Source organism: Vombatus ursinus, unplaced genomic scaffold (assembly GCF_900497805.2).
Source record: "Vombatus ursinus unplaced genomic scaffold, bare-nosed wombat genome assembly UNPS02014870.1, whole genome shotgun sequence".
NCBI lineage: Eukaryota > Metazoa > Chordata > Mammalia > Diprotodontia > Vombatidae > Vombatus > Vombatus ursinus.
The window spans coordinates 1,778,855-1,805,734 of NW_020954648.1; the positions used below are offsets into that span (position 1 = coordinate 1,778,855).

Genomic DNA, 26,880 nt, shown 5'->3' on the forward strand with positions numbered 1-26,880 from the left:
GGGGGGGCCCAAAGGTGGCAGACCCCAAACCAGCTTTGTTCTCGGGTGCATGATACCCCAGGTAGGGGAAGGTAGAGGAAGGTACTGCAATGACTTGGGAATGGAGGGATTATTTGAGAAGGAAGAAGCAGTTGTGAAGATGGAAGGTAGGGAAGGAAATAAAAAAGACTGTGCCTACGATTCCATGTTAAGCCACTTAGGAGGAGGATGTGAGGGATAAAAATGAAAGTGAACAAGATGCCAAAGGTGTTTGTTGATGGAAGATGGTGTATTTTTCTAGTCCAACCTGACATACCGTGAGCTCACTTGCCTCTCAGGAGATGGCCTCTCCTCTTGGCTCTGACTCACTCTCCCTTCTTGCCTCTGACCACCCACCCCAGCTGGGACTGGGACCTGGGCTTATGCTCCTGAGAAGAGAGGGGTTACTTTACTTCCTAGGGGAGGCTACCCAGTGACAAGAGAGGGGAGAGAGTTTTTCCACAGGGCCCTGTGTCACTGTAGCCAACAGTCAAGACTACCATCAGAATCTGAGGACTCTTCCCAATGCCCTAGAGAATAAGGTGGGGGATGAGGGAATACAGCAGTCTCTAGGCAGCATCTCCAATGCTTACCTGGTGATTTTCTCATTATTCCATTAGACAATCCCCACCATAGGTGGTTGGGATGAGACAAAGGGAGAGAAGAATGGGCAGCTATATAGCACAGCCCAGTTCTCAGACTGGGGAACAAATGGGCCCATTGCCCTTCCTCTGAGCAAGAGCAGGCCCAAATCAGCCTGGACAGATGCATATCCTATTCTTAGATATTTTTAAGGAAGGAGATTCTGTAATTATCTTCAGAGTCCTTTTCTTACAACCCTCAGATCCAGGAAATCTTTTTTTACTGGCCATCCTTCCCTAATTTCCATGATGATATAACTACATTTTGTAGATGAGAATGATGCTGCTTTATAGTCAGCCAACAAAATCTGCATGTTGGGCTGTTTTTCTAGGAGTGGGAGAGTTCTGGCCATCCCACATGTTAGGCCATATTCTCCCTCATGAATGATGGTACTCATTTCTGAGACTATTGGCCAGGATTAGAGATGTAGTTCTGTGATTAAGGGACCGAGCAAAGCCAATTGATCCACATGGGCCCAATTATCCTCCTCTCTATCCCTCACCCATCTCCTGGTCCCATGTCTTTGCACTGGCCATCTCTTATGCTGGAACTCATCTCTCCTCACCCCTACTTCATAGAACCCTCATCTTCCCTCAAGAATTGCTCTTTCTACATAAAGTCTTTCCTTATTTACCCACTACCACCTCAACTGCTAGTGCTCTTGCTCTACCTTGTATTTAACCACCTTTAATTTAATTGAATTTATTCTCTTTATATTTCTTCAGTATATACTCATTGACTTCCTTAATAGAATGTAAGCTATCTGAAAATAAGGATTATTTAATGATTCGTATTTATATCACCAGCACCTAGTATACCAGCTGACCTACATTCAGTAATTAATAAAGGTTTTTTAATTGATTGATGGGTTGATAGGGGTGTCATTGTTTTAGCTTCATTTGTGCCAGTTAAGTCAATTTCATTCAGAAAACATTTATTGAGCACCTGCTATTTGCAAGGTGTTGTGTACCTGGTGTAACCCACAGAGCTCATCAGCTACAGATATGTTTCAGCACCAATTAGTAATAACCTTCATATGATAGAATACCAGAGGTCAGAAAATAGTTAAGTTCCTGATTTCATCCTTCTCTTAAGATCATAGGAGGGAGGTGGAGGGTAGTGGAGGTGTTTTTTTCTCCCATTTCAAATTCTGACTACACCTACAGCTTACTCCTTCCTACTGTTCCAGAGAACAGTAGGTTCTCTGGGGTGGGGTGGCCTGGCTTTGGCTCAAGCTGAATCTGCTTGGCCATGGCTTGAAAGACTGCTCTGATGATGGGAAGAGCCTAAGACAGAGGCAATCAACTCCCAAGTGCACCTGAACCAGATTAAAATGTCGATGGGAAATATTTAACAACATAAGTAAAAATACAACAGAACATTCACTGATAATGTTAAAATGCAGTCTTCTGAGTCATTACATAGCCCACAGGGATCTTTATGTACCATTCAGTGGCTCCAGTTTCTAATGATTTTGACACCACTTGTCTAGGGCAGTCATTGCATTGATGGCAAAATCAGGCTTAGAGATCCATCACTAATTCCAGGGCATGAACTTGACAGAGTGGAGGCATTGCTGTGACCAATAGTAGACTGGGCAGGAAGAAACAGAGATCCTTTGTCAATTGGTACATATAATAAGGGAGGCAGAAGGGAATGTGACTCTGATTGTTTGTAGGCAAACTCACAGACACTAATATACAAGCAAAACAGCATAGTGTAGGATGGTGTGTATGTGCAGGATTGTGAGTCAAGACACATGGGTTTCAATCTTAGCTCTGACATTTACTGCTCTGTGATCTTGGACAAGTAATTTAACTCTCTGGGACTGAGCTTTCTCATCTGTAAAGTGGGAATAACAATATTCATACTTTTTACTTCAGAGCTGTTGTGAGGAAAATGCTTTGGAAAGGTTAAAGAGCGTACAAATATTCATATAAATATGAATTACTATTGTATGGTCACATACAATACACACACATATGAATACATGTGTGTATATATAGCAATACATTTATATCTATAGCTCTCATTATATATGTACATATACATTAGGTATGTATGGGTGTATGTATGTATGTATGTATTTAGGGGCAGCTAGGTAGCACAGTGGATAGAGTTCCAGGCCTGGAGTCAGGAAGATTCATCTTCCTGAGTTCAAATCTGGCCTCAGACACTTATTAGCTGTGTGACCCTGAGCAAGTCACTTAACCCTGTTTGCCTCAGTTTCCTCACTTATAAAATGAGCTGGAGGAGGAAATGGTAAAGCACTTCACTATCTTTGCCAAGAAAACCCCAAATGGAGTCACAAAGAGTTGGACATGACTGAAAAATGACTGAACAACAACAATGTGTGTATTGATATATACACATATATAATTATATATATATGTGTGTATATGTATATATGTGTGGGTATATATATATATATACATATACATATATACACATATAGTTAGATAGATAGATAGATAGATAGATAGATGATAGATATCCTTTTCAAGGAACAAGAAACAAGAATTCTTCCTCCTCCTCATTCGGGGGCAATAAATGTAAAAATAAACTCAGATAAGTTCATTAACCCCAAGGGTCACAGCAAATTCTACAGGAAAGTTATTTTCCTTTGGAACATTTTCTTTCTTCTGTAGATGTCCCAGTCCCACAGCTGCCTCTCCCACTCAGGGTACAGGATCTCTTTAACAGCACAGTCTGGGAGCTAGAAGGCCTCTCACCTTCTAACCCTGCCTCCTATCTCCCCTCCCCTCCCCTCCCCTCATCCTTTATAGACCACTTAGCATTTATATAGCTCTTTGCAATCATCGGACAGTTAATTGAACAACCCCACCAAGGCCAAGGAGGCTGTTACAGCTCCCCTGAGACCTTAGGAACAAGGAGGTTAAGCATCTCAATCAAGGTCAGGTGCTCCAGGATTGGGCTTCTGCATGGCTTAATCTACGTATGACCTTAGGTGGGAAAGCCTAGATCAGAGTTTTCCCATTTTTGAGACAGAGGGAGCACCTCTGCTACTTAAGTCCCTCCCCTTCTTTCCCCTTTGACTTCTCCCCTCAGTCTCTTCACTTCTCCACCTCCCAACTTCCTGCCTCAAAAAAAAATCTCTAAGCTCCTGGATAAAATACACTTCAAGTCAGAAGACTAAACTCTAAAATCTGAGAAACAGTAGCCATCTGTTCAGTTCTCAGGACCACAGGGCATGTAGTAGAGGCACCATCTCCAGTACTGTGTCCCTAAAGGCTAGGGAAGTGACCAGGTTACCACTCCATTTTTACCTGTGGGCAAACAGAGATTCTGAGAAAGAAAGAAATTTGGTTGCGACGGCATCATGTATCAACATCATATGGTATAGTGAAGGTAGGGAGTGCAAGACCTGGATGCTGGTGAGGCCTGGCTGTGTAACCATAGGTGAGTAACTTAATCTAAATTAAGAACCTCTGTTTCCCTATCTGTAAAATTGGGCATATTATTTTTAAATTCCTAGGATTGTTGTGAATAGCAAATGCAATAATGTATGTGAAGTGCTTTGTAAAACTTAAAGCAATCGATAAATGTCAGTATTACTATTAACTGTCCTCCCACACCTTAGAATCCACAACTTAGCAGGACAGATTTTGTATGTTGTCTCTTCTACTAGACTGTGAACTTTTTGGGAGCAGGGACTGCCTTTTCCTTTCTTTGTATCTGGAGAGCTCAGCACCCACGCCTTGCACAAAAGTAGGCATTTCATAAATGCTAATTGACTTGACTTCTTGACTGATTCTCTGTCTATGAGCAGGAGAAAGATTCTGCATTATGTCATAGCATCCATCCTCCAGATGCAAAGTTCCTCCACGTGGAATGTTCATTACACACAGCTCTTGGATCTCCGGAAATGAAAAATGGCCACACAGATGCGCCCATGTGAGCCACAGCTGGATTCTTTCTCAGCCTGTGGATAACAGGCCTGCAGCACCCGTGCACACCTGGGCAAACCCAAGGCTGCAGAGGAAATCATGGCAAATGATAAGTCTTAACTCTTGCATGACTCATTATTACTGTTGTTATTATTACGCTCTCTTGCTACCATATTAAGGCCAATTTCCTTAGTGGTAACTGGAGGGCTCATTCGAAGAATTTGAGGTAGAAGAGATTTTGGTAATCACCTCAGCAAATACCCTCATTTTATAGATGAATAAGCAGAAGCCCAGAGAAATAAAATGATTTGTCCAAGATCACACAGCTAGCTGGGGGCCGAGAATCCATAATCCAGTTCTGTTGACCTCCGTGCCAATATTCTTTCCACTATTCAACTCATCTGCAGGGTTTTAAATACCAGGGGCATTTGAGAAACGTAGAGAGGCTGCTTCCCCTATATTTCCCAAATGCCCCTGGTATTTAAAACACAGCAGATGAGTCAAGAGGTCCACGGAACAATAGCAGATTCAACATGATCTACTGCAGGGGTATGCTGTACTCAGCTTATACCAGGCTCTTGCTGATTGTTAGATTTTAAGTGTGAGCACTTACAACTTGGAAATCAGCAAAGGCTACACATCAGGGCTTGATTTATTGTTTTCTTAATTATCCAGGCTTAAGAAAATGATGGATAAAATGTTAATAATGCAGATTAAATTTAAAAGTGTACCCTATGTACATTTTTTCCCCTAGAAAGCTGACTGTTAAGCATTTACTTTCACACCGCTATTATCAGCCTTCTTAGAAGATGCAAATAATCCAAGTCTTTGGGACTAAGTCACTTAACAAGAATCATACTATTATTATACTAGTAGCTTCTGGAATGGTTAATGTAGTATGCAGAACATGGCACTTACAAAGGTCTCATCTTCATGAGTGTTAGGTCAGCTAAGACCACACGTGAAAGGGATGTAAAGTAGCATATTGGCGAGTGTGATAGACTTTGGAATCAGGAAAATGTGAACTCAAATCCTGCCTCAGTCCCTTATGAGCCCTGGGACCTTGAGTATATTATTTTATCTTTTAGTTTCTTCATCTGTAAAATGGGAATAATAATAAAACCTTACAGGGCTGGTACAATGATCAAATGGAATTGCCTGTATGACTATAAGTGTTTTAAACATCTTAATCATTATTGTTAGTTCTAACAGTGGGCCAGGAGAGATTTGTTCCTATCTGAAGAACATCTGACAGAGGGGCTGACATCAGAACTCAGGCCTTCTACTCTGGTCAGGTTTTCAGCCTTGAACCTTTGATAGTGTTTAGAGAGATTAATCTTAGGGGTTTAGTCCCATGAGAGAATAAGGATCCATGTTCAGCAGTCTTGAAAGCTGAATGCCCTCTAGACTTTTTTCTCCCCATGTGGGATTTTACGGCTGGGGAGACACTTCTTAGCCAAACCTCTTCCGCTGGGCCTCAGGCTTTAAGAAAAAATATGGAGTGTTTAATATCCTCTTTGTTTTCCAAGTTTCTGCAGGATGATAAGATTTAGCCAGCGAGCACTCTGGGTGAGTAGACAGAGAGCCATAGAAATTGGTTCATCGGCTTGTGTTCAGCGTTCAAGATTTGTGGGGTCATTTCTTGGCTTTGAACCCTACAACGCCACATGATCCTGTGTCAGTTTCCCTGGTTGTGCCTCAGTTTCTTTCTTTGACTGCTTCCCATCAATAGTTTTGTGATGTTTCTATAATCTCTATCATCCATCAAATCCCAAACCATTCTTAACACCCCAAATGTAGTCACTGTGATCCTACCAATCAGATAGCCAGTGACAGATAGGGGAATGGATATGTGTCTACTATCTTTCTCTCCTTGAGCACTCCATGCTATATGATGGAAGGAAACACAGGAGGAGAAATGGAAAGATTGTGAGGTTTATTGGCAGATAAGAAGGTCAAAAGCTAGGCTCAAAGGAAACAAGATAGATAGTGGGGTGGATACACAAATAGCTAAGTAAGGGGTGCCTAATGTAGTCAGGAGACAGAAGTCTAGGAGATAACCACATAGAAAAGCAGGTGGATGAATGTGCTGGCCCTTCTGTATACCACTATGATAATAACACTAACAGTAATTACACACATTTATATAACTCTTGAAGATGTATAAAGTGCTATCTTAGCAACAATCCTGTGATGCAGGTAGAATGAGTAGGTCAGATATGTCCTGAGATTTGGAGCTGAAAAGGATAGTGAGGCCATTTTGTTCATTTCCCTTCCCTCTCATTTCACAAATAAGGGATCTAAGTCTAAAGCAAATCATTAGGGTCATTGATCTCAAACTAGAAGGGACTTTCAAGGCCACCTAGTTCAACATCTTCATTTTATTTTATTTTTTAAATTTAATATTACTTTCCCCAATCAATAAGCATTTGTTTTCTTTCCCGCCCCCAAATTGGGTAAAAAAAGAATAACAAAATTCTGTAACAAACATGCATAGTCAAGAAAACCCATTTTTGCAAGTCCAAAAAATGTATGTTTCATTACGAATCTTGAGATCCAGCACCTCTTTTTCAGGACTCCATAAATGGTCCTCTAAACCCTTCATTTTACAGATAAGGAAATTGAGGTCTGGGAAGCTAAGTGACTTGCCCATATTTACAAAGATACTCAGTTACCAGGATGTGAATCCAGATCCTCAGAACTCAAAAGAAGTGCTCCATTATGATTATCTCAACCTATGTTACATATGGTATGTGTGACCTTGGGTAAGTCACCTCCCTGGGTCCCAGTTACTTTATATGTCAAATGAGGGGATGAGACTGGATGATCTGAAAAGACCCTTTAGTTCTAAATAATAACAACTAGCATTTATACTTTCAGGATTTTTTACTTTTTTTAAGGATTTTTACTTTTAGGATTTTTAGGATTCTTACTTTTAGGATTGCAAAGAATTGTAAAGGTATTAGTTAATTTTTATCCTCACAAGAACCCTAGGAGGTAGGTGTTAATATTACCCCATTTTTTTTAGGCAATTGGGGTTAGGTGACTTGCCCAGGGTCACACAGCTAGTAAGACTATTACCCCATTTTACAGGTTAAAAAACTGAGGTAGACAGCAGTTCAGTGAGTTGCTCAGGGTGACACAGCCGGGAAGTGCCTCAGGTTCAAATTGGACTCAGGTCATTCTGACTCTGGGCAGCTAGGTGGTGCAGTGGATAGAGCAGTGGGCTTGGAATCAGGAAGATTCATCTTCCTGAGTTCAAATCTGGCCTTAGGCACTTAGTAGCTGTGTGACCCTGGGCAAGTCATTTAACCCTATTTGCCTTAGTTTCCTCATCTGTCAAATGAGCTGGAAAAGTAAACAGCAAACCACTCCAGTATCTCTGCCAAGAAAACCCCAAATGGGGTCACAAAGAGTCAGACGTGACTGAACAACACCAGTGCTCTACCCACTTCGCCACCTCACTGCCTCTTTGCCGATGGTCTCCTGGTTCATTTTACTTCTGAGAATGCCCATTGGACCAGGATCTTTCACCTGCTGCTCCTTGTGTTGAAGGGAGGCAGAGGACCGCGACCCAATTTAGGGACACCATCTATGGCTTTGGGAAAATGTTCTTTCTGATCTGTGTGGGGCTCCAGTAAGGTATCTTGCATGGGATTCCTGCTCTCAACCCTGGCTTCCTTAAAAGTATCTTCTCGCCCATCCAGGTGATTGGGTAAGAGAAATTATGAGCTTCAGGAAGGTGCCGGCAATGGCCTCCATATGCTTGGTATAGTGAGGAGAACAGCAATGGTTCTCCTGGGAGTCCAGTCATGGTTATAGTAAAATCATTTGTACATGTATAGGGCTCTGGTCCTGGCGATCAATCCTAGGGCTGTCTTTCATCCTCCTTCTGCCTCGCCTCCGTAGCCCCCACCCCATTTAGACTATCCTTGTCATTAACGACAAACATTGTTTTGAACAGAGCCATGTTTCCTTCTTTCTCTCTCTCTCTCTCTCTCTCTCTCTATGAAGGGGGCCATGAAGAAGAAGGGAGCCTGCTTCAAAATCCTTCCAGGAGGAGGAGGCACCCCTAAATTCTTGGTGTTTGGGAGGACACCTCCTGGGAAGATCTGGCTTGACTCCAGGGAAGGTAGACAATGGAAAGGTGGCTCTGGGCTTGGGGTCAGGAAGGGACAGGAGGATGGTGTGGCACTCACAGAGGTGTTTTGGCATTGCACACTGGAGCTGTTGAAGCGCAGGGCAGGGACCCTCTGCTCAGTGCCCTGGATGTTGAGGATGCACTCATAGCCCCGCTGACCCGACTGCGGCTGGGGCAGGTTCTTGGCCTTCAGGGTAATGGGCTTGATCACTTCCACTGGCACCAGGATCTTGTCCACTTGCAGCAGCTGAGGGCAATCCTGAGAGCAGAGAAAGCTAAGGTCAGGTGAGGAAGTAAAGTTAAACATGAAGGGAATGTCTCCAGATTTAGTCCCTTCCTCCCTTCCCCCCAATAGTCTCTGTCTCTGCAATGGTTTTCCTAGAGCCTTGACATCAAAAGGCAAGGAAATTATATTGGCCCCTTTCTTTAACAGATGAGGAATTGGGATCTAGGTAAACATCCATCCATCCACCTGACCATTAATTCATAGAAAGAAAGAGAGACACAGAGGCACAGAAAGACACAGAGACACAGAGACAGACAAAGACAGAGACACACACAGATATAGAGACATACAGAGATAGTGACACACACACACACACACACACACACACAGAAAGAGAGAGAGAGAGAGAGACTGAGATTGAAGAGGGAATGCATATATTAGGATCAGAGGATCAGAGCTTTAGCCTTCAAAGAGGCCATTTGGTTCAACCCCCTCATTTCAGAGGAGGAACTGAATCCCAAAGAAGTTATTAACTGACTTGGCCCAGGTAACTCAGATAGTCAATAGTAGAGTTAGGATTTGAACCCAGGTTCTTTGATTCCAGAGAAAGTACTTATTCCACTATATTTTCTGCCTTTGTGGATGTGTGTGTGTATATGTGTGTGTATGTGTATTTAAATATATATATACATACACACATACATACATACATATGTATGTGTCTATGTGTGTGTATATATACATCTACACATTATATACATATACACACACATATACATACCTACACTTACATAATATACATGCCCAGACATATAGATAGATAGATAGATAGATAGATACTATACACACACATATCTCCCTACATACTTGGTGTGGGGACAGTGGGAATAGTGAGAACAAGATATGTTTGTAGGGATGGATGGAATAAGACCATGTGCAGTGTTCAGTGCTTTATGAAGCCCTGGCCAAGGGCATAAAGGGTGAACTGAGGACTTTAGGGTTCCTTGTTTGGTTTGAGGGGCCAAAGTGGCTCTGTTCACTGTATTTCAGAGTCCTTGTTGGAAAAATGGATCGGTATTCCTGGGGCTATGCTGAGCATGCGTATGTGTCTAATACTCTTTTCTCTGGGGAGGAAAAGGTGCTTTGGAAGGAGAGAGGATTTTTAATAACTTTGCTGGAATAACATCTGAAGGGCATAAATCATATGATGACATTTTTTTTTCCTGTCCCCTAGACTAACACCCTTCAGGGCTCTGTACTAGGTACATCAAGAATGATGTATCCTGGGTATATTAGCAACCAAAATCCTAAGAGACCTAGAATTATTTACATAGGGTCTTATCCCTAAGGATGCTCAGGCACTTGACAGGTATGCAGACCAGAGGGAGGGATTATCATTTCCCCGGAGACCCACCACTAGCTCCTGGCTGTTCTCCACTTCCCATCAAAAGGGCAGGTCAGGAAGAAAGTCAATTGTGGGAGGATGGCAGAGGTAAAAGGTCAGGAACGGTGTCTGGAACAGTCACAACACGTTCTATTCTTAGTGATTGTTCCTCCCTCTTTATAAAGTGAACCCAAAGTAAGAGTCCTTAATCTTTTTTTTTTTTTTTTGGTGGCTTGGTCCCCTTTGGTAGTCTGGCTAAACCTACAGACACCTTCTCAGAATCATATTTTTAATGCATAAAATAGAAAGGATTCCTACAAGTTCCAGCTACACTTTCACCTTCTACAGGAAGACTTTCCCAATCCCTCTTAATTCTAGTGCCCTCCCTCTCTGGATTATTGCCAATTTATCCTTCACATGGCTTATTTGTATGTAATTATTGCATGTTGTTTCCCCCGTTTGATTGTGAGCTCCTACAAAACAGGGACTACCTTTTACCTTTCTTTGTTATCTGTAGCACTTAGCACAGGGCCTGGGACATAGTAGGTACCTAAAATATGTTTATTGATTGACTGACAAAGGAAACAAATTGTACTGAAATATAGTTATCAAAATATAAAAATAAACAAATTTTTTTTAAAAGACCTCAGGTTGAGATCCCCTTCCTTAAATCAACTGATTCAGCCCAGAACAGAATACTTCCCAAGAACTAGGGCTGTGGTTAGTTCCCTTATACATCAGCTCTCATGACTCCCTGGCTTTTCCAGGTATAGGAGAAGTAAGGAGAAAAAGAAAATATAGTGGAAAGAAGGAGATGAAGAAAGGGAGGGAGGAGGAGAGAAAGGAAGAGAAAGGAAGGGGAAAGAAAGGGAAGGAGAGGAAAGGAAAAGAGAGGAAAGGGAGGAGAGCAGAGGGGAGAGAAGAAGAGGAGGGAAGAGGGGAGGGGAGGAGGGGGGAGACAGAAAGAACACGAACATACATAGGAACAAGTACACCAACTGAGAGATCTATCTGCAAGCCGACAAGCAGAGCAGGCTTGCTGAAGGGGGAGATCCACAGTTCCATTAAACTAATCTCCCCTCTGAGATGTCTGATCCCTCCAGGCTGCACATGCCATTATCCGAGGATGAGATAAAGAGGAGCTGCAGGAGCTGGAAAGGCCAGCAGGAAAAGAGAAAGGGGGGGGTTGATTACATACAAGGCCTCAGCCCCAACATTCCAGTTGTAAGTGGCTGGCTCTCTCTCTCTCTCTCTCTCATTCTAGCAGCCCGTCCATGGCACCTGAGTTATTGAAAAACATGGGGGTGTATCCATTCTGTGCAATAGCTTCTGTGTAATTGCATTTCTTGCCCATTGTCCCTGCCCCTCTTCTCCCTCATCTCCACTCCATACTAGTCACCATGTTTACTACGTCAGTTCATAGGACTAGGGAATTACTTTGCTTGAGGCATATATAAGGGACCAGGGACAGTTTCTTGGAAGAGGTGACATTTGAGCTGGGTCCTGAAGGACAGGTAGGATTTCAATAGGTGGGAGATAATGGAGAGAGAGGGCATAGCGGACAGCTGGGATAAAGACAGAAAGGAGAGAATTCCAATTTGGCTTCAGAATAAAGTACCTGAAGGAGAAAGAGGGCTTGAATAGTAGATTGGGGCCACTTTGTGGGATGCTTTGGATGCCAGTCTATCTTTTATTGACTTTAGTAGGCAATGGAGAGCCATTGAAGGGTTCTGAGCCATGGAGTATGATGATCATAGCTGTGTATTAAGAAGAAGGTTAATCTGTCAGCAGTGTGGAGAATGGATTGCAGGTGCAGGGAAAGCCTGGAGGTAGCAAAGACAGGTAAGAGGCTATTTCAATAGAGTAGGAAAAGCTAATGAGGGTCTGAACTAGGGAAAGGGCAGTGAAAATGAAAAGAGAAAGAGCCAAAAGAACTTGGCATCTGATTGCTGTGTACGTCAGGGTAGGAAGGAGTAAGGAAGGAGTCAATGATGACTATCAAGTTTTGAGCATGGTTGACCGAGGAAATTATAGAAACACTAACAGAAATGGAATAATCAGGTCATAGAGCAAATTTTTGTGTAGGAAAGATGATGCAAATTGGATATATTGAATTTGAGGTAATGAGAGAGAGAGAGAGAGAGAGAGAGAGAGAAGGAAGGATAGAAGGGAGGAGGGAAGGAAAGAGAAAGGAAGGAAAGAGAGAAAGAGAGAAAATGAAAGAGAAAGAGAAAAAGAAAGAGAAAGAAAGGAAAGACAGAAGGGAGGGAGGAAGGAAGGAAGAAAAGAAGGAAGAACTTTATGAGGGAAAAGGAAAAGAGGACACTTTGAAATCAAAATCACAGAATTTCAGAGTTGCAAGGATGGTCAAAGGTCATTTAACCCAATTCACACCTGAACGAGGACACTACAATGTATGCTTCAAGTTGTCCTCAATCCCTGCACAAAGACCTCAAATGAAACAGACCCCAAGATCTTCCAAGGCAGTCCATTTCCTTTTGGACAGCTCCAGCTATTAGAAAGCCTCCCCTTATATCAAATCTCAATTTGCCTCTCCTTATCTTTTTTGCATTGGTCTTTGTTTGGCCCCTGAGGGCAAACGGAACAAGCCTGGTCCCTTCCATATGACATCATGAATGTGGGGTTTTATCCAGGAGCAGAGATATTGGGAAGGGAAAGAAATCCTGCCTTTGGGAGGTAGCATTGTGCAGACCACTGGATTTGGGGTCAGAAGACCCAGCTCACCTTTGCTCTGCCACTTACTAACCATATCACTTAATCTCACTGGGTCTCTGTTTCCTCATCTGTGTCTTTGAAGGCCCCTTCCTGACCCTAAATCTATGATCCTATGATAAGAGAAGTTTAAAAGGTAATGAGATTTATAGGAAGGTGGCAGTGGGGGCTGCCTGGGAAGAAGGATGGGAGGAAGAAGACTGTAGAGAGAATGTAGGGAGACTCTTGTGGAGATGGAAACAACAAGACATAGTAGACAATTGAATATGAAAAGTGAGAGACAAGTCAGGAAGATACTAAGCTTCTGAATATAGGAGAGGGAATAAATGATAGGGGCACTGGTGAAAACAGAAGGAGGAACAGATCTGTGAGAAAAGACAATTGGGACATGTAGAATTTGAAGGGCTAGTGACATATACAAATGGAGATGTCTTGTGGGCAGTTAGGAATCCATTTATCTAGATCTTTTTGTCATAAAAGCATCAAAGATGTGAAGCTGCCTTCTAAGAGTCCTCTGGATGGCCCACTGGATCCCACCATGTTTCCCAGAAGAGAAACTGAGGCATATAGTTCAAGGTCATCGGGAATTCTGACCCTAACTTTGGGGAATTAGGCAACACTACCAATCTATAATGCTTTTCAACATGAAAAGCACATTTCTAGAGGGTGGCAAATCTCCAACAGAGAGAAGTAAAGGTGGACCTCTCATCACCTAGCAGAGAACCTGCTGAGTCTGGGAAGCTGTTAAGCTTGTGGTTGGCTGGCACCTGAGCCCGGGGGCTCGACTGGATACAGTCCAGGAGAGGTGGAGAGGCAAATCCTCCGGAGAGATGCTTAAGCCTCCATCTCTCCTCTCACGTTCCATTATATCCTTCCATGGCTTATGGTGAGTCCATTAATGAGCCCTGATTGCCAGTAGACCCATAAAGGCCTAGTTTGCATATAAAAAGGTTGGCTGCTCACAGAGGAAGTTCATTAATAATAATTGATGTGGTAGAGGCTGGGCTGGGTAGATTCTCTTTTGCTGGTGCTGTGGATTGACCCCTGTGCACCTCTTAATTGAAATGTAAAATGGCAACCTCTTCCAAGGCAATATGGTATGAAGAGAACATTTATGTCACCCAGGCCATCTTTCCAGACTCTGACCCTGTCCCATGCTGAATCTTAAGGATCAAAGCCATGTACAAGCCTGATGTACCTAAGCAATTCTAAAGGAATTGATCTTCTGTCATCACCTTCTACAAGGCAGTTAGCTGGTTCAATGGATAGAGCACCAGGACTGGAGTCAGGAAAACCTGAGTTCAAATTTAGGCTTCAGACACCTACTAGCTGTGTGACCCTGGGCAAGTCACTTATAACCCTGCTTGCCTCAGTTTCCTCATCTGTAAAATAAGTTGGATATAGAAATGGGCAAACCATTCTGATATCTTTGCCAAGAGAACTCCCAATGGGAGCATGAAGAGTCAGACTCAACTGAAACGACTGAAGAGCAACAACACATCTGCCCACGGAGCTGCCTCGAAGCATCTCTTTGTCTTGATTGAAGATACCTTCCTCTCAGTCTACTACCTTTCCATTCTCTTAACTTTCCAGGTTCTCTACTATTCCATCTCATTCCAGAATGTCTTCCCCACCAGTCTTTCTTTCACCAAACACTGTTTCTTAGCCTTGACATTCTATCCCAGCCCCCCCATCTCCTGCCTCCTCCCTGCCACTTCTTATGCCCTTCTTGCTGAGGTTCAGTTTGGATTTGGAAGAAGAAAGACCTGGGTTTGAATCCCACCCCTCACATTTACTTTCTATGTGACCTCCTCTGAGTCCCAGTTTTTCTATATGTAATATGAGGGAGTTGGATTAGTCTACCTCCGAGGGGCCATCTAGCTCTAAATCTGTGATCCTAATGTCTCCCTTGGTCTATCCTGAGTCCTCCAAACTCAAATGGAACAGGGTCATTAAACTCAGAGCCCCATTCTGTCCCTCTCCCCTTAAAAATGCTCCCATTTTGTCCTAAAGTTTTTGCCCTGTTGCCTGGCTTCCAGCGGTGAAGGATTTAGGCAGATATCACATCAGAGGCTATTGTAATAATAATGATGTTTATTGCTACATCCTTTCTCTCCCCATCAAGTATAGGCTGGTTAATCCAGGAAAACACCAGCTTCCTTCTCATTTTCTGACTTCTTTAAACACATTGGTGCATGTGCTGGTACCATCAGCTGCCACTGGAATTAACTGTTTCCCACAGCCCTGGTGGTCTGGGGCTACCCCAAGGGAACCTTGCCATCTTTTACTATACTTTTATATACAAAGACAACATAATATAGTGATGGAACATTTAACTAGGAGCTAAGATATCTGGGTTCTAGTACCAACTCTGTTGCTCTCTGACTTTGAACAAATTAATCAACCTCTCTTGCCTTAGTTTCTTCACTTGTAAAATGTGGAGGACAATGCCTACCCTGCCTACTTCAGACGGTTAGTGTGGAGATAAAGTAATATGAGTAAAAAGGGCTTTGAGAAGTATAAAGTACTTTAGAAATCCAAGGGATTATTATTGTTTTAATAGCATAATACTGGGACTCAGTCTATGTACCAATGATGATTACCACAGTAATAATACTTCATTATCATCAGAATGCCTCTCTCTAAATTGTCCCCTAAGATGCTCTCGAAGCATTCATCTAAGATGCAAGGGTCCTCCCACTCTGGAGGAGGTAATGTTGTCCAAGATATTCTTTTAGAATGCAGGTTCCCTCAGGGTAGAGAACACAGTCATTTTAAAATTGACTTCGGCAAGAACAGGGCACTGTAGGAGTGAGGCTTGTGCTGGAAGCAGGCTGTCCAACCCCACACATATTTTAGAATTGATTTAAACCCACAAAGGATCATCTGGATAGAAGCCTCAGAGAGATCATCCTTCCAGAATAAGATTTCGATCTGAGAAGGATATTGGGAATCATCCAGGCCAGGGATTTCTTAATCAGTGATCCTTGGGAATCCATGGATAGATATCAGGGAAACTATGACCTTGGATCATGTTTTTAAAAAAAAGTCTTTATTTTCACTAAATGCTGAAATGTAGCATTTCCTCCAGAGATTGGCAACCAACCATTGCTTTGAGAAGGGCTTCACAGGCTTCATTAGATACCAAAGATACCAGATAGATGCCAAAGGGATCTATGATATGAAAGGGAAGATTCCTGATCCAGATCATCCTTCTTATTTTACAAATGAGGAAACTGAGGCCCAGAGAAGGATTATAGAGTCATAGATCTCTAAAATTAGTACAGTAGGTAGCACTTACATAGAATTTAAGGGTTGCAAACTGTTTTACATATATTATCTCAATGCCGGGAGGCAGATGCTACTGTTATTCTAATTTTATAGATGAGGAAATGGAGATGATCACACAGGTAGTAAGTGTCTGAGGCAGGATTTGAACTTGGGTTTCTCTGACTTCTGCTCTAGCACACCACTCAGCAAGCAGATGTTAAATGTTACTATGTGCTAAGCCCCGGGACTACAAAGAAGGGCAGAATTATGGACCCTGCATCCAAGAAGCCTCTGTTCTAAAGAGGGAGACAACTTGAAAGCGATTATGCATGTACAAGGATATATTCAGAGTAGATGGAAACTAAGGTTAGAGAGGAGGGAGAGAGGTGTGTGTGTGTGTGAGACCAATGGGAAAGGCCTCCTACAGAAGGGGGGTTTTGAGCAGAGTCTCCAAGGGAAGGCAGGAGCAGAGGGGAGAGGCATTCTAGGCCTGGGAGTAAGCAAAGGCACCTAACGGCACAATGTTGGAGGATGGAATGTTGGAGGTGAATCATCTCTTCCAATCCCTTCATTTTATGGATGAGGAAATTGAGTCTCATATAAGTTACGTGCCTAAGGTCATAGAAGTAATACTAGCTGGCAGCACCAGAATTCAAATCTAGGTCTTCTGACTCCAAATCACGGGGCGCTTTTCACTGAAAAACACTCGCTCTTGGGAGGTGACTTGTCTAAAGCTTCATAGGGAGTAACAGGGTCAGGATTTGAATGGAGGTTTTCTGACTTCAGATCCAGTGTTTCATATACCATTTGATGTTCCTTCTCTTACATAATAATAATAATAATAATAACAGGTCACATTTATATAATACCTGCTACATGGTGAGCACTGTGCTAAATGCTTTACAAATATTACCTTATTTTATCCTCACAACAACCCTGGGATGTTGGTGTTATTATTACCCTCATTTTACAGTTGAGGAAACTGAAGCAAACAAAGGTGAAGTGACTTGCTCATTGTCTGAGGCTGGATTAGAACTCGGGTCTTCCTGATACTAGATATCCACTGTACCATCTAGCTGCAGTCTAGGCTGCCGCATGGCTAGGGTATTGGACTTGGAGTCAGGAAGACCTAAATTCAAATTCTTCCCCATATACTCCGCAGCTGTGTGAACCTAGGCAAGTCACTTAAACTCTGTCAGCCTCAGTTTCTTCATCTATAAAATGGGGATAATAATAGCACCTACTTCTTAGGTTATTGAAAGGCTCAAATGAGATAAATATATGTAAACTGCTTTGTAAACCTTGAAGGACTATGTAAATGCTGGTTATTGTTATTACATTATTATAATTATTATAATTTTTATTTTAGTTCAACTTCTTCATTTTGTAGATGAGATAAGGGTTTGTTGTTAAGTCATTTCAGTCATGTCTTGCTCTTTGTGATGAAGAACTGAGGTAAACAGGGTTGAGTGACTTGCTCAGGGTCACACAGCTAGTAAGGGTCTGAGGCTGAATTTGAATTCCAGAAGATGAGTCTTCTTGCTTCCAAACCCGGTGCTTTATCCACTGTTCCACCTAGCTGTCCAAGGACAAGAGAGGTTAAGTGATTTTCTCAAGGTCATACAGGTACTAAGAAGCAGAACAAAGACTCAAATCCAAGTCTGGTGATTCTGAATGGAGTTGTTGTTTTTTCCACTAAATATAGCAGAAGCCCCATTATCAAGCTGCTGTTGAAGGGGGAAAGATTACAAAGCCATAGGTTTTCTCTGCCACAGGAAGAGGGGACTTTCACATCTCTGCATGGGTGTGTGTGTGTGGGGGTGTGTGTGTGTGTGTGTGTGTGTGTGTGTACAGGGGCAGGGAAGCACATCATAAGGTAAACATACTATTCAGCAACGTGCTTCAGAAAGGGATGCCGCTGCCCATTTAAATAGCTGAAATAAGAAAGGAGAAAGGATTGTGATAGGCCATAACTACTAGAACATGGCCTGTGCTGTACTAGCATGAGACTGAGACAGCCCCCAGAGCCAGCAATGGCCGGGGATGGGGATGGGGAGTGGGCTGGCTTGTTGAGCTCTGGTGGCCTCTGATTTACAGCCTTTGACGTGTTTTCCTGACTACTGCTCTAATTCTCCTCCTTGTAACATCAAAGTTAACTTCCAATGCACAGGCCTTGGAGGGATCCATGGCGGGGAGGGGAGAAGAGGCGTGTTGCTCTAGCGGGTGACTGAGGAGATGACTGAGAGCTGGTGCTCCTCCCAAAAGACATCTCAGGCCCCATCAATCTCCCGGGATGCGTCAGTTCACTGGGAGACCACTCCTCCCAAATTTACGTCTACCTCCCCAGTCCCATCATGCCCCAAGACAAAAAAAAATTTAATACCCCATATATTTCCTCCACATTCCCCAAGTTTATAACACCATTAGTGTGATCTATGATCTGTCTGTTTATAGAGAGAGCACAAGTAATAATACACAGAGGGAATGCCCATAACCTTGTAGGTGGATGATGGGAAGAAGCTTCAAGAGATTGATGGGGAGAGAGGAAACTCAGAGAGACCAGGAAGAATAATGGAGTAACCTTCACCCCTTAAGAGGAGGTGAGGGTAAAGGCCAATGTAATAGTCCTAGGTTAGAGATCATGCTTCTGGGGCAGCCAAATCCTAGATTTCTAGAGATCCTGCTGAGAAATTCAAAGGGGCTTCATTCACTCTTGGGCATTATTATACTCTTTTCTTGCATTCATCTTTTTCTTCTTCTTACATTGCCAATGACCTCCTTCTGTCCCTCCTTAACTCTCACCTAGATTATGTCATCAACCTCCAGTCTATGCCTTTTCTGATTCTCCTACAAATCACTCTCATATTAATCTTCATAAAGACTGGAATATATCTCTGCTCACAAGCCGTTAATAGCTCCCTACTGCTCTCCAAATAAAGTTGAAACTCCTTAAGCTGGTGTTTGAGGCCTTCCATGATCTGGCTCAAATCTACTTAACCAGCCTTGTCTCATATAAGAGTGGATCTTACACTTTTCCCAAACTACTGCTGAGAACTTCTTAGCCATCTTCTGCAGAAAACCCTTCCTCATCCTCTTAACTACTAATGCCTTGCCTCCCAAACAAACTCGTACTGAATTATTCTGTCTTGATTTGGGTTTATTCTCTTTATATTTCTTCTGTACACGTCCACATGTGTGCTCTGTTAGAATGAAAGTTCTTTGAGAGCAGGGATTGTCTCATTCTTTGCATTTTTTATTTGCAGTACTTAGCACAGTGCCTGGCACGTCGTAGGTGCTTAATAAATGCTTGTTGGTTGCTCGGTTGGGCCCTTGCTGATTCTATCTTCTGCTTCTAGAATGCTTCCAACTCTGCCTCATGAAATCCTACCCATACTTTATGCCCAACTCAGAATGTCACTGCCTTTCAGATACCTTCTCTGCATCACCCCTCCAGATACTCATCCCCTACTCCTAGGCAGAAGTAATTTCTCCTTCCTGGGATCCACTTTGGTAGGTTGTGCCATATGGTGGGACAATGGAAAGAGTTTTGATTCTGGAGTCAGGAGGAGCTGGGTCCAAACACCAGCTCTGAAGCTTCTGATCGGTGTGACCTGGGAAGTCACCTCCTCAGATCCCACGTCCTCATACGTAAAACGAGGGGGTTGCCTAGAAGGTTTCTGAAGCTCCTTCCAGCTTTATCCAAGGATCCTCTCCTTGGATATGTATGTATAATGTTCTAACTTCTGCCTATCTTATCTCCCCTACTAGATTTTAAGCTCCCCTAGGACAGGGGCTGTATCCCACTCATCTGTATATCTCCTGAAGCACAGTAAGGTTGGTGGAATTTGTCCAGGTTGCAGTGACTGAAGCTTTTCAAGTTTTATGTGATTAAACCAGGACTTCATTTTCTCCCTTCTCTGATCTCCAAGATTAGCAGAAGGGCCCTGATTTGGGGCATGTGATTCACTTGAACTCAGGGAGGAGGGGGTCACTGGCTGGCAGACTCCTAGCTAAGCCAGAGTGGACTCAGGCTAATTGTATTTTCTGCCCCCTTAATAAAGCAAAGCAACCACAAAGCTCAATAGTCTAGTACCAGGGCACTTGCCTTGCACTAGAGATAACACTGGAGCCAAAGTAAATCCCACAGATTCAGCCAGGCTCCCAGGGAAAGGAAAAGGGAAGGGGATCTGGAAAAAACAAAGAAGCTTGGGGGCCTGGGAGGGAAGAGGGAGAGAGAGGTTGCTAAAGCAGTCATTTGAAGAATCTGGTGTATTGGTTTGACTTGACCCAGGGCTCCTTGCAGCCACCAGCCCTCCAGCCTTGTGTCCAAATGCATCCATGCAGCCTGAAGAAGGAACGGCTCAAGGCATGGCTTGTGCCCCAGTTCCTGGGAACCAGAATATCTGCCTTCCATTCCTGGACCTGTCACTGGCTATGTAGGCCTGATCAAGTCTCTAGCTTGTTTTCTCTGATAAATGGCCAGGACAACGTCTCTTCTTTTCTCGTTCTTAGGGGTGTTATGAAAATGAATATGAACATGTCTAAAAAAGTCTGCGCTTTGTAGAAAAGACAAAGAAATATGCTATATTTAGTCAGAGAAGGGAAAACTGGAGGAGGACTTGGAAATAATCTACCAGTGTAAAAATGATTACCACAGGGCCATTCTTCATCTCTACTCAGGAGGAAACAGGAGAAAATGGGTTTAAGGTGCAATGTATGGGATTCTAGGTAGATAAAAGGATGGACTTCCTAACAGGAATATTTGTTACACACTAGAATGGATGAAAGAGATCACTTGCAGAATCCTCTTTGCTGGAGATTTTTATGAAAAACATCCATCTCAGATATTTTTTAAAGGGCCAGTAAATGCCCCTCCCCCACCCCTGCCCCCAGGCAATACCTTGGCTATTCTTTCTCCAGGGAAGTTTCTCTTGGTGTAGAGTCAGAAAACATGGATTCACATGCAGCTAGCTTACTAGCTATGGAACTGTGGTCAAATCACTTACTCTTCCTCAGTTTCCCCATCTGAAAAATCTAGAAAATGCCCGTCGAATTGGCCAACTTCCTAAATGCAGCATTTCATCTCCACTTTCCTTCATACCCTAGTACAAGTTGTGCCCCCCGGGGCCTAGAATGCACACCCTCCTCACCTCTGCCTTTCAGAATCTCTAACTTTCTTCAAAACTTTGCTCACGGGATAGCTTGTCTTCTCTTTCCTGATTTTCTTTCCCTCAAAGCATCATGTCTATACTTATCTATTTACATGTTGTATTCAAACAGCAGAATGTAAGCTTGATGAGGGCAGGGACTATTTTGTACACCCAGCGTCTAACATCATTTTCTTTATAGTGGGAGCTTAATAAATGCTTGTTGGATTAGATTGGATTGGTTTGGAGCTCTAAAATGGGGATGATAATTCTTGCACTATCTACCTTATAGGAAATGGAAGCTAGATAGTTCAGTGGATAGACCAGGAGTCTGGAAGACCTGAGTTCAAATCTAGCCCTAGACACTTACTAGCTGTGTGACCACAGACAATCACGTAGTCTCTGTCTGCCTCAGTTTCCTCATTTGTAAAATGGGGGTAATAATAACACCTATCTCCTACGGTGATTGTGACAATCAAATGAAATATTTGTAAAGCACTTTATAAGCCTTAAAGTGCTATATAAATTCTAGAAATCACCATTATATGTGACATTATATAGCTTAAAGTTCATTAGCACAGGCTGCTCCTAGTATAGGGCAGGTAGGCAGCACATTGGATAGAGCGCCAGGCCTGGAGTCAGAAAGACTCATCTTACTGAGTTCAAATCTGGTCTCAGACACTTGCTGTGTGACCCTAGGCAAGTCACTTAATCCTTTTTGCCTCAGTTTCCTCACCTGTAAAATAAGCTGGAGAAGCACATGGCAAACCACTCCAGTATCTCTGCCAAGAAAACCCCAAATGGGGTCATGAGGAGTCAGACATGACTAAAACAACTGAACAATAAGCTCCTAGTGTAGGAACTTCCTCCAACAAACATGGCCAGGTCTCTTCTACTTCCAGAGTTATGATTCCACGACAACTCCAAACCCAAAACCATATTTATAGACTTGTGGTTGAAAAGATCTAAATCCAAATCCTCTGATATTATTCATATTACCCTGAGCAAGTCCCTTAACCCCTATGCATCTCAAAAAGCTTCTTAAAAGGCCTTTTCTACTGAAGTCATGGATTGGTTAGATCTTCAATGGTAGAGGAGGTTTCCATACCAGGAGCTGATGGAGTCATGGCTCCTTTGAGAGTCTCAGCACTATTGTTATTACTCGGAGTTCCAGGGAAGCTCTGGAACACTGGCCAGCCATATACTTCAGGATAACATGGGGGAGAAATCTCAGTAAGCCAAAGCTCTTTGGGGCCTGGGCTTCACTCCAAGACTTGTTGTGAGGGAAGCCCATGCCATGGGTCGATGGAGAGGAACCCCAGATGGAACAGAGACGTTGACTAAGCTATAGCAATAATAATAATAATAATAATTATAATTATATATATATAAGCTAATAGCAGCAACTCACATTTCTATAGTGCATTAGGTTTACAAAAATATCCTTCTAACAATGAAATGTGGGGTGGGTAGTGTAACTATCATGGTCATTTTACAGATGAAGAAATTAAAAGTCAGAGAGATTCAGCTATTTATTCGTGACCACAGTGCTAATTAAAGTCAGAGTCAGAGTTCTGGGTTTAGCTTGTTTAGCATATTTCCCACTGCTTCTCAAAGGAGGAAGGTTATTCTTATTTCTGCCTTTTATCTAGAGTCTGGATTTCCCTTACTGATAAAATTGGGGAAAGGACATCTTGACCATGGTCTATCACCACTGGGTCATGGTCTATCACCACTGGGTCATGATCTCTCTACTCTTCCTTTGTCCTCCATCTCTTTCCCACAATTCTGGATTTCCCTTACTGATAAAATTGGGAAAAGGACATCTTGACCGTGGTCTGTCATCACTGGGTCACGATCTCTCTACTCTTCCTTTGTCCTCTATCTCTTTCCCACAAGTGTGTGACCTTTCTGTCTATCTAGTCAATCTAGATTGGGACCCCTCCCCCCCATTCTGAGTAAAGGGTCTTGTATGACTTTATCCACTGTCCAGAGCTTCTGGCGCTAAAGTCAAATTACTTCTTACTACAATTTCATCATCAGTCATAATAAAATCACTCGTAATTTGGAATACAGTTACTATAACCAGCATGTGTTATTGAGCATTCTATTTATAATAAGCATAATTATCCCAAAATAATTATCATTAATATAGTAACAACAATGATCAAGCAGTCCTCTGTTCTGGACCAATAACTCCACCTGAATGAGTCCTTTGTGCACGGGGAAAAAAGAGGTAATTTAACATCCCTTGTGACTGTCAACAAAGCCAGTGTTGAAAGTGGAAGACACAAAGGCGAAAACCTTGCAGGGGAGGCAAGATGGTGTGGTCCAGATGAAAGGGCACCTGGCAGCAACATTTATAGCTAACAAAAAAGCTCCTGTTTGGATTCCCTCACCTTGGAATTAGAAGGAAATTAAAATCCACGGATCATCCATGGAAGAGCTGAGACACGAGCCTCCTCTGACATCTGAGGGGGTTGGTCTGAACTCTGCCCAGGGAGCTATGTATGCTCCATGCCCAGAAACACCCTCCCTGGGGATGGGAAATCTGGAGTAAGCTCAGCTAGAACAATTCAAATGGATGGCTATGGGCTGGATCTGGAACAGAGCTTCATCATTATTTATTTCTCCTTTTTGGGAGGCCCATTAGACACAACCCTAGATCAGCACAAGTACACTTCAAGATACCCACTGATGACACAAGGGATCAAAAGATCATAAACTCAGAGCTGAAAGAAAGGATAGTGATCATGTCATCCAATCTCCTCATTTTAAAGATAATGACACTGAGACCTAGAGAGATAATGGAACTTACTCTAGGGCACAAAGTGATAGTACCAGGATTCAAATTCTGTCCTTTCGACTCCACATCCAATACTTTTATCTGCTACATGCTGCCTTCCACATGGCTGCAATGTCCTCAGCCTCAATGATCCCTTCTCTGTATTCACCCATCGCATTTCTCTCACCCCCAAGTATAGACTTGTCTGGTCCAAAAATATAACAATCATCCTGTCACATTATACCATGGTCAGCTGAAAGGGATTGGATCTTGCTAATAAGAACAATAACAAACAGTAACAGCAACTCACATTTATACAGATTGTCTCAAGAAACTTAGTGCATTTTCACTGTTGGTGGAATGGTGAACTGGTCCAACCATTCTGGAGAATAATTTGGAACTATTCCCAAAGGGCTATAAAACTGTACATATCCTTTGATCCAGTAACACCACTACTAGGTCTGTATCCCAAAGAGATCAAAGAAAAGAGAAAAGGATCTATATGTACAAAATAATTTTAGCCATTCTTTTTGTGGAAGCAAAGAATTGGAAGTTGAGGGGATATTCACCAACTGGGAAATGGCCAAACAAGTTGTAGTATATGATTGTGATGAAATACTATTGCCCTATAAGAAATGATGAGGGGAATGGTTTCAGGAAAACATGGGAAGACTTATATGAACTGATGCAAAGTGAAGTGAACAGAACTAGGAGAACATTGTACACAGTAATAGCAATATCATAAGGATGATCAACTATGAATGAATTATGAACTGCTACGAAAGACTATGATCAAGACAATTCCAAAGGACTCATGATAAAAAAAAATCCTATCTACCTCCAGAGAGAGAACTGATGAACTCTGAGTACAGACTGAAGCATACTTTTTTACTTACTTCATTTTTCTTCCTTTTTTTGCAACAGGGATAATATAGAGGTATGTATTGCATGACTTCACATGTATAACTGATATCATATTACTTGCCTTCTCAATGGGAAGGGGAGGGGCTGAAGGGAGAAAGAGAATTTGGAACTCAATATTTTTAAAACATGAATGTTTAAATAAGTAAATGAAATAAATAAATACACATACACACACATACACACATTTTAAGCTATTTATCCCTGAAGTCTTCATGCATTTTAAGCTTAGCTTCTTTAAGTGTATCTTTGAATGCACTAAGACTTTTGGAACACCTTGGAGAGCACTTTAACATTTAATCATTTTACTGAAAATCACCTTCATGGGCAGGGAGATGAAGTAGTAATACCTTTTTGTAGATTAGGGAACAGACTCATTTTAATGACCTGAAATGAGTTGAATTATTTACTCAGAGAAGGTCAGCTAGGGACAAAGTGGTACACCGGCTCCTGAGGCAAAGGACCTGGGTTTGAATCCTTGGGCAGGCTATTTCATCTCTCTGGGTCTTTATTGACTCATTTATAAATAAGGGAGTTGACCTGAATGATCTCTGATAACCCCTTCCAAGTCTACATCTAGAATCTTAAATATGCTCTGTGTCCCAGACACCCCACTACACCTGATACACACACAACAAATTATTTTTCTGTTTTGCAAAACTAGAGCAAAGCATCCTGATGTGAAATACATGAGCTGGGTACACTCATGACATACAAATTCAATCCAGGAAAAACAACAAAATTTTAATTCTCTGGAATAAACTAACATCTCAGAAGAAAAGGAAGCACAGCCAGGAGTGATAAGGAAGCTACTGATATGATTCCCAGGTATTCTGGAACCTCCTACTACAACAAGAGCTCTGGGGGTTGACAACAACGTAACACAAAACCAACTGGAAAGAATTAGAGGACAAAGTCAGTCAGTGGGCTCTTCTCCTACAACATTTTCTCTTGTCTAGGTTTCATTCTCCTTTCTTCCACTACCCCAATATCCTTTTGGGTGTTTCCAACAGCAAATCTTCTATAAGATGCAAAGAATTTCAAGTAGCTTCTCCCTGTCCAAGGCTGACACAAATTTCACGCTCATTTCTCTCTAAGCCTTCGAAGATACCACTTTTCCAGAGGAATCCCTGGTGTGTTTGCCCGACCCTTAAGAAGCAGGAGTGGGTTCTTCTCTCTCTCTCCTCCCCTCCGATCTTAGAATCAGCAGGTGCAAACCTCCCATCTCCCTTTATGTTATTCTCATATGTGTACATGTTGTATATGCACCCCAGTCTCCAAAAAGAAGGTGTGCATACACATATGTGACAATGTCTGTCTCTCTCTCTCCACACATGGCTATACATGTATATATTCATATATGCACATTATATACACATATATTTATGGGTATACACACAAATACACTTAACACAGTGCCTGGCACATAGTAGGTATTTAATGTTTGTTCACATGTGTATGTATGTATATATATACATGTATACATACATAAACATCTATTTAATTTCCCATGCTTTTTAGAACACAATATACACATGCGCATATTGTATATAAACATGTGTATGCATATATGTGAGTGTGTATATACATGCATGTGCATTTAGCACAGTGCCTGGCACATAGTTGTAGCTTAATAAATGTTTGACACACATACACACATATGTATATGTGTTATATATGTATATGTGTTGCATGTGTGTGTACA

At 42.3% G+C, this 26,880-nt stretch overlaps 1 protein-coding gene across 1 annotated transcript in view; it reads right to left on the minus strand.

Moving 5' to 3' along the window:
* PLXNA4 (plexin A4) overlaps window positions 1–26,880 on the minus strand; it is a 627,680-nt gene that overhangs the window by 76,824 nt on the left and 523,976 nt on the right. The window contains exons 10-11 of the mRNA XM_027842295.1: window positions 8,588–8,968; window positions 8,021–8,111 (exon numbers count right to left, since the gene is read on the minus strand). Coding sequence (XP_027698096.1) covers window positions 8,021–8,111; window positions 8,588–8,968 — 472 coding nt within the window. The remainder of the gene's footprint in view (window positions 1–8,020; window positions 8,112–8,587; window positions 8,969–26,880) is intronic.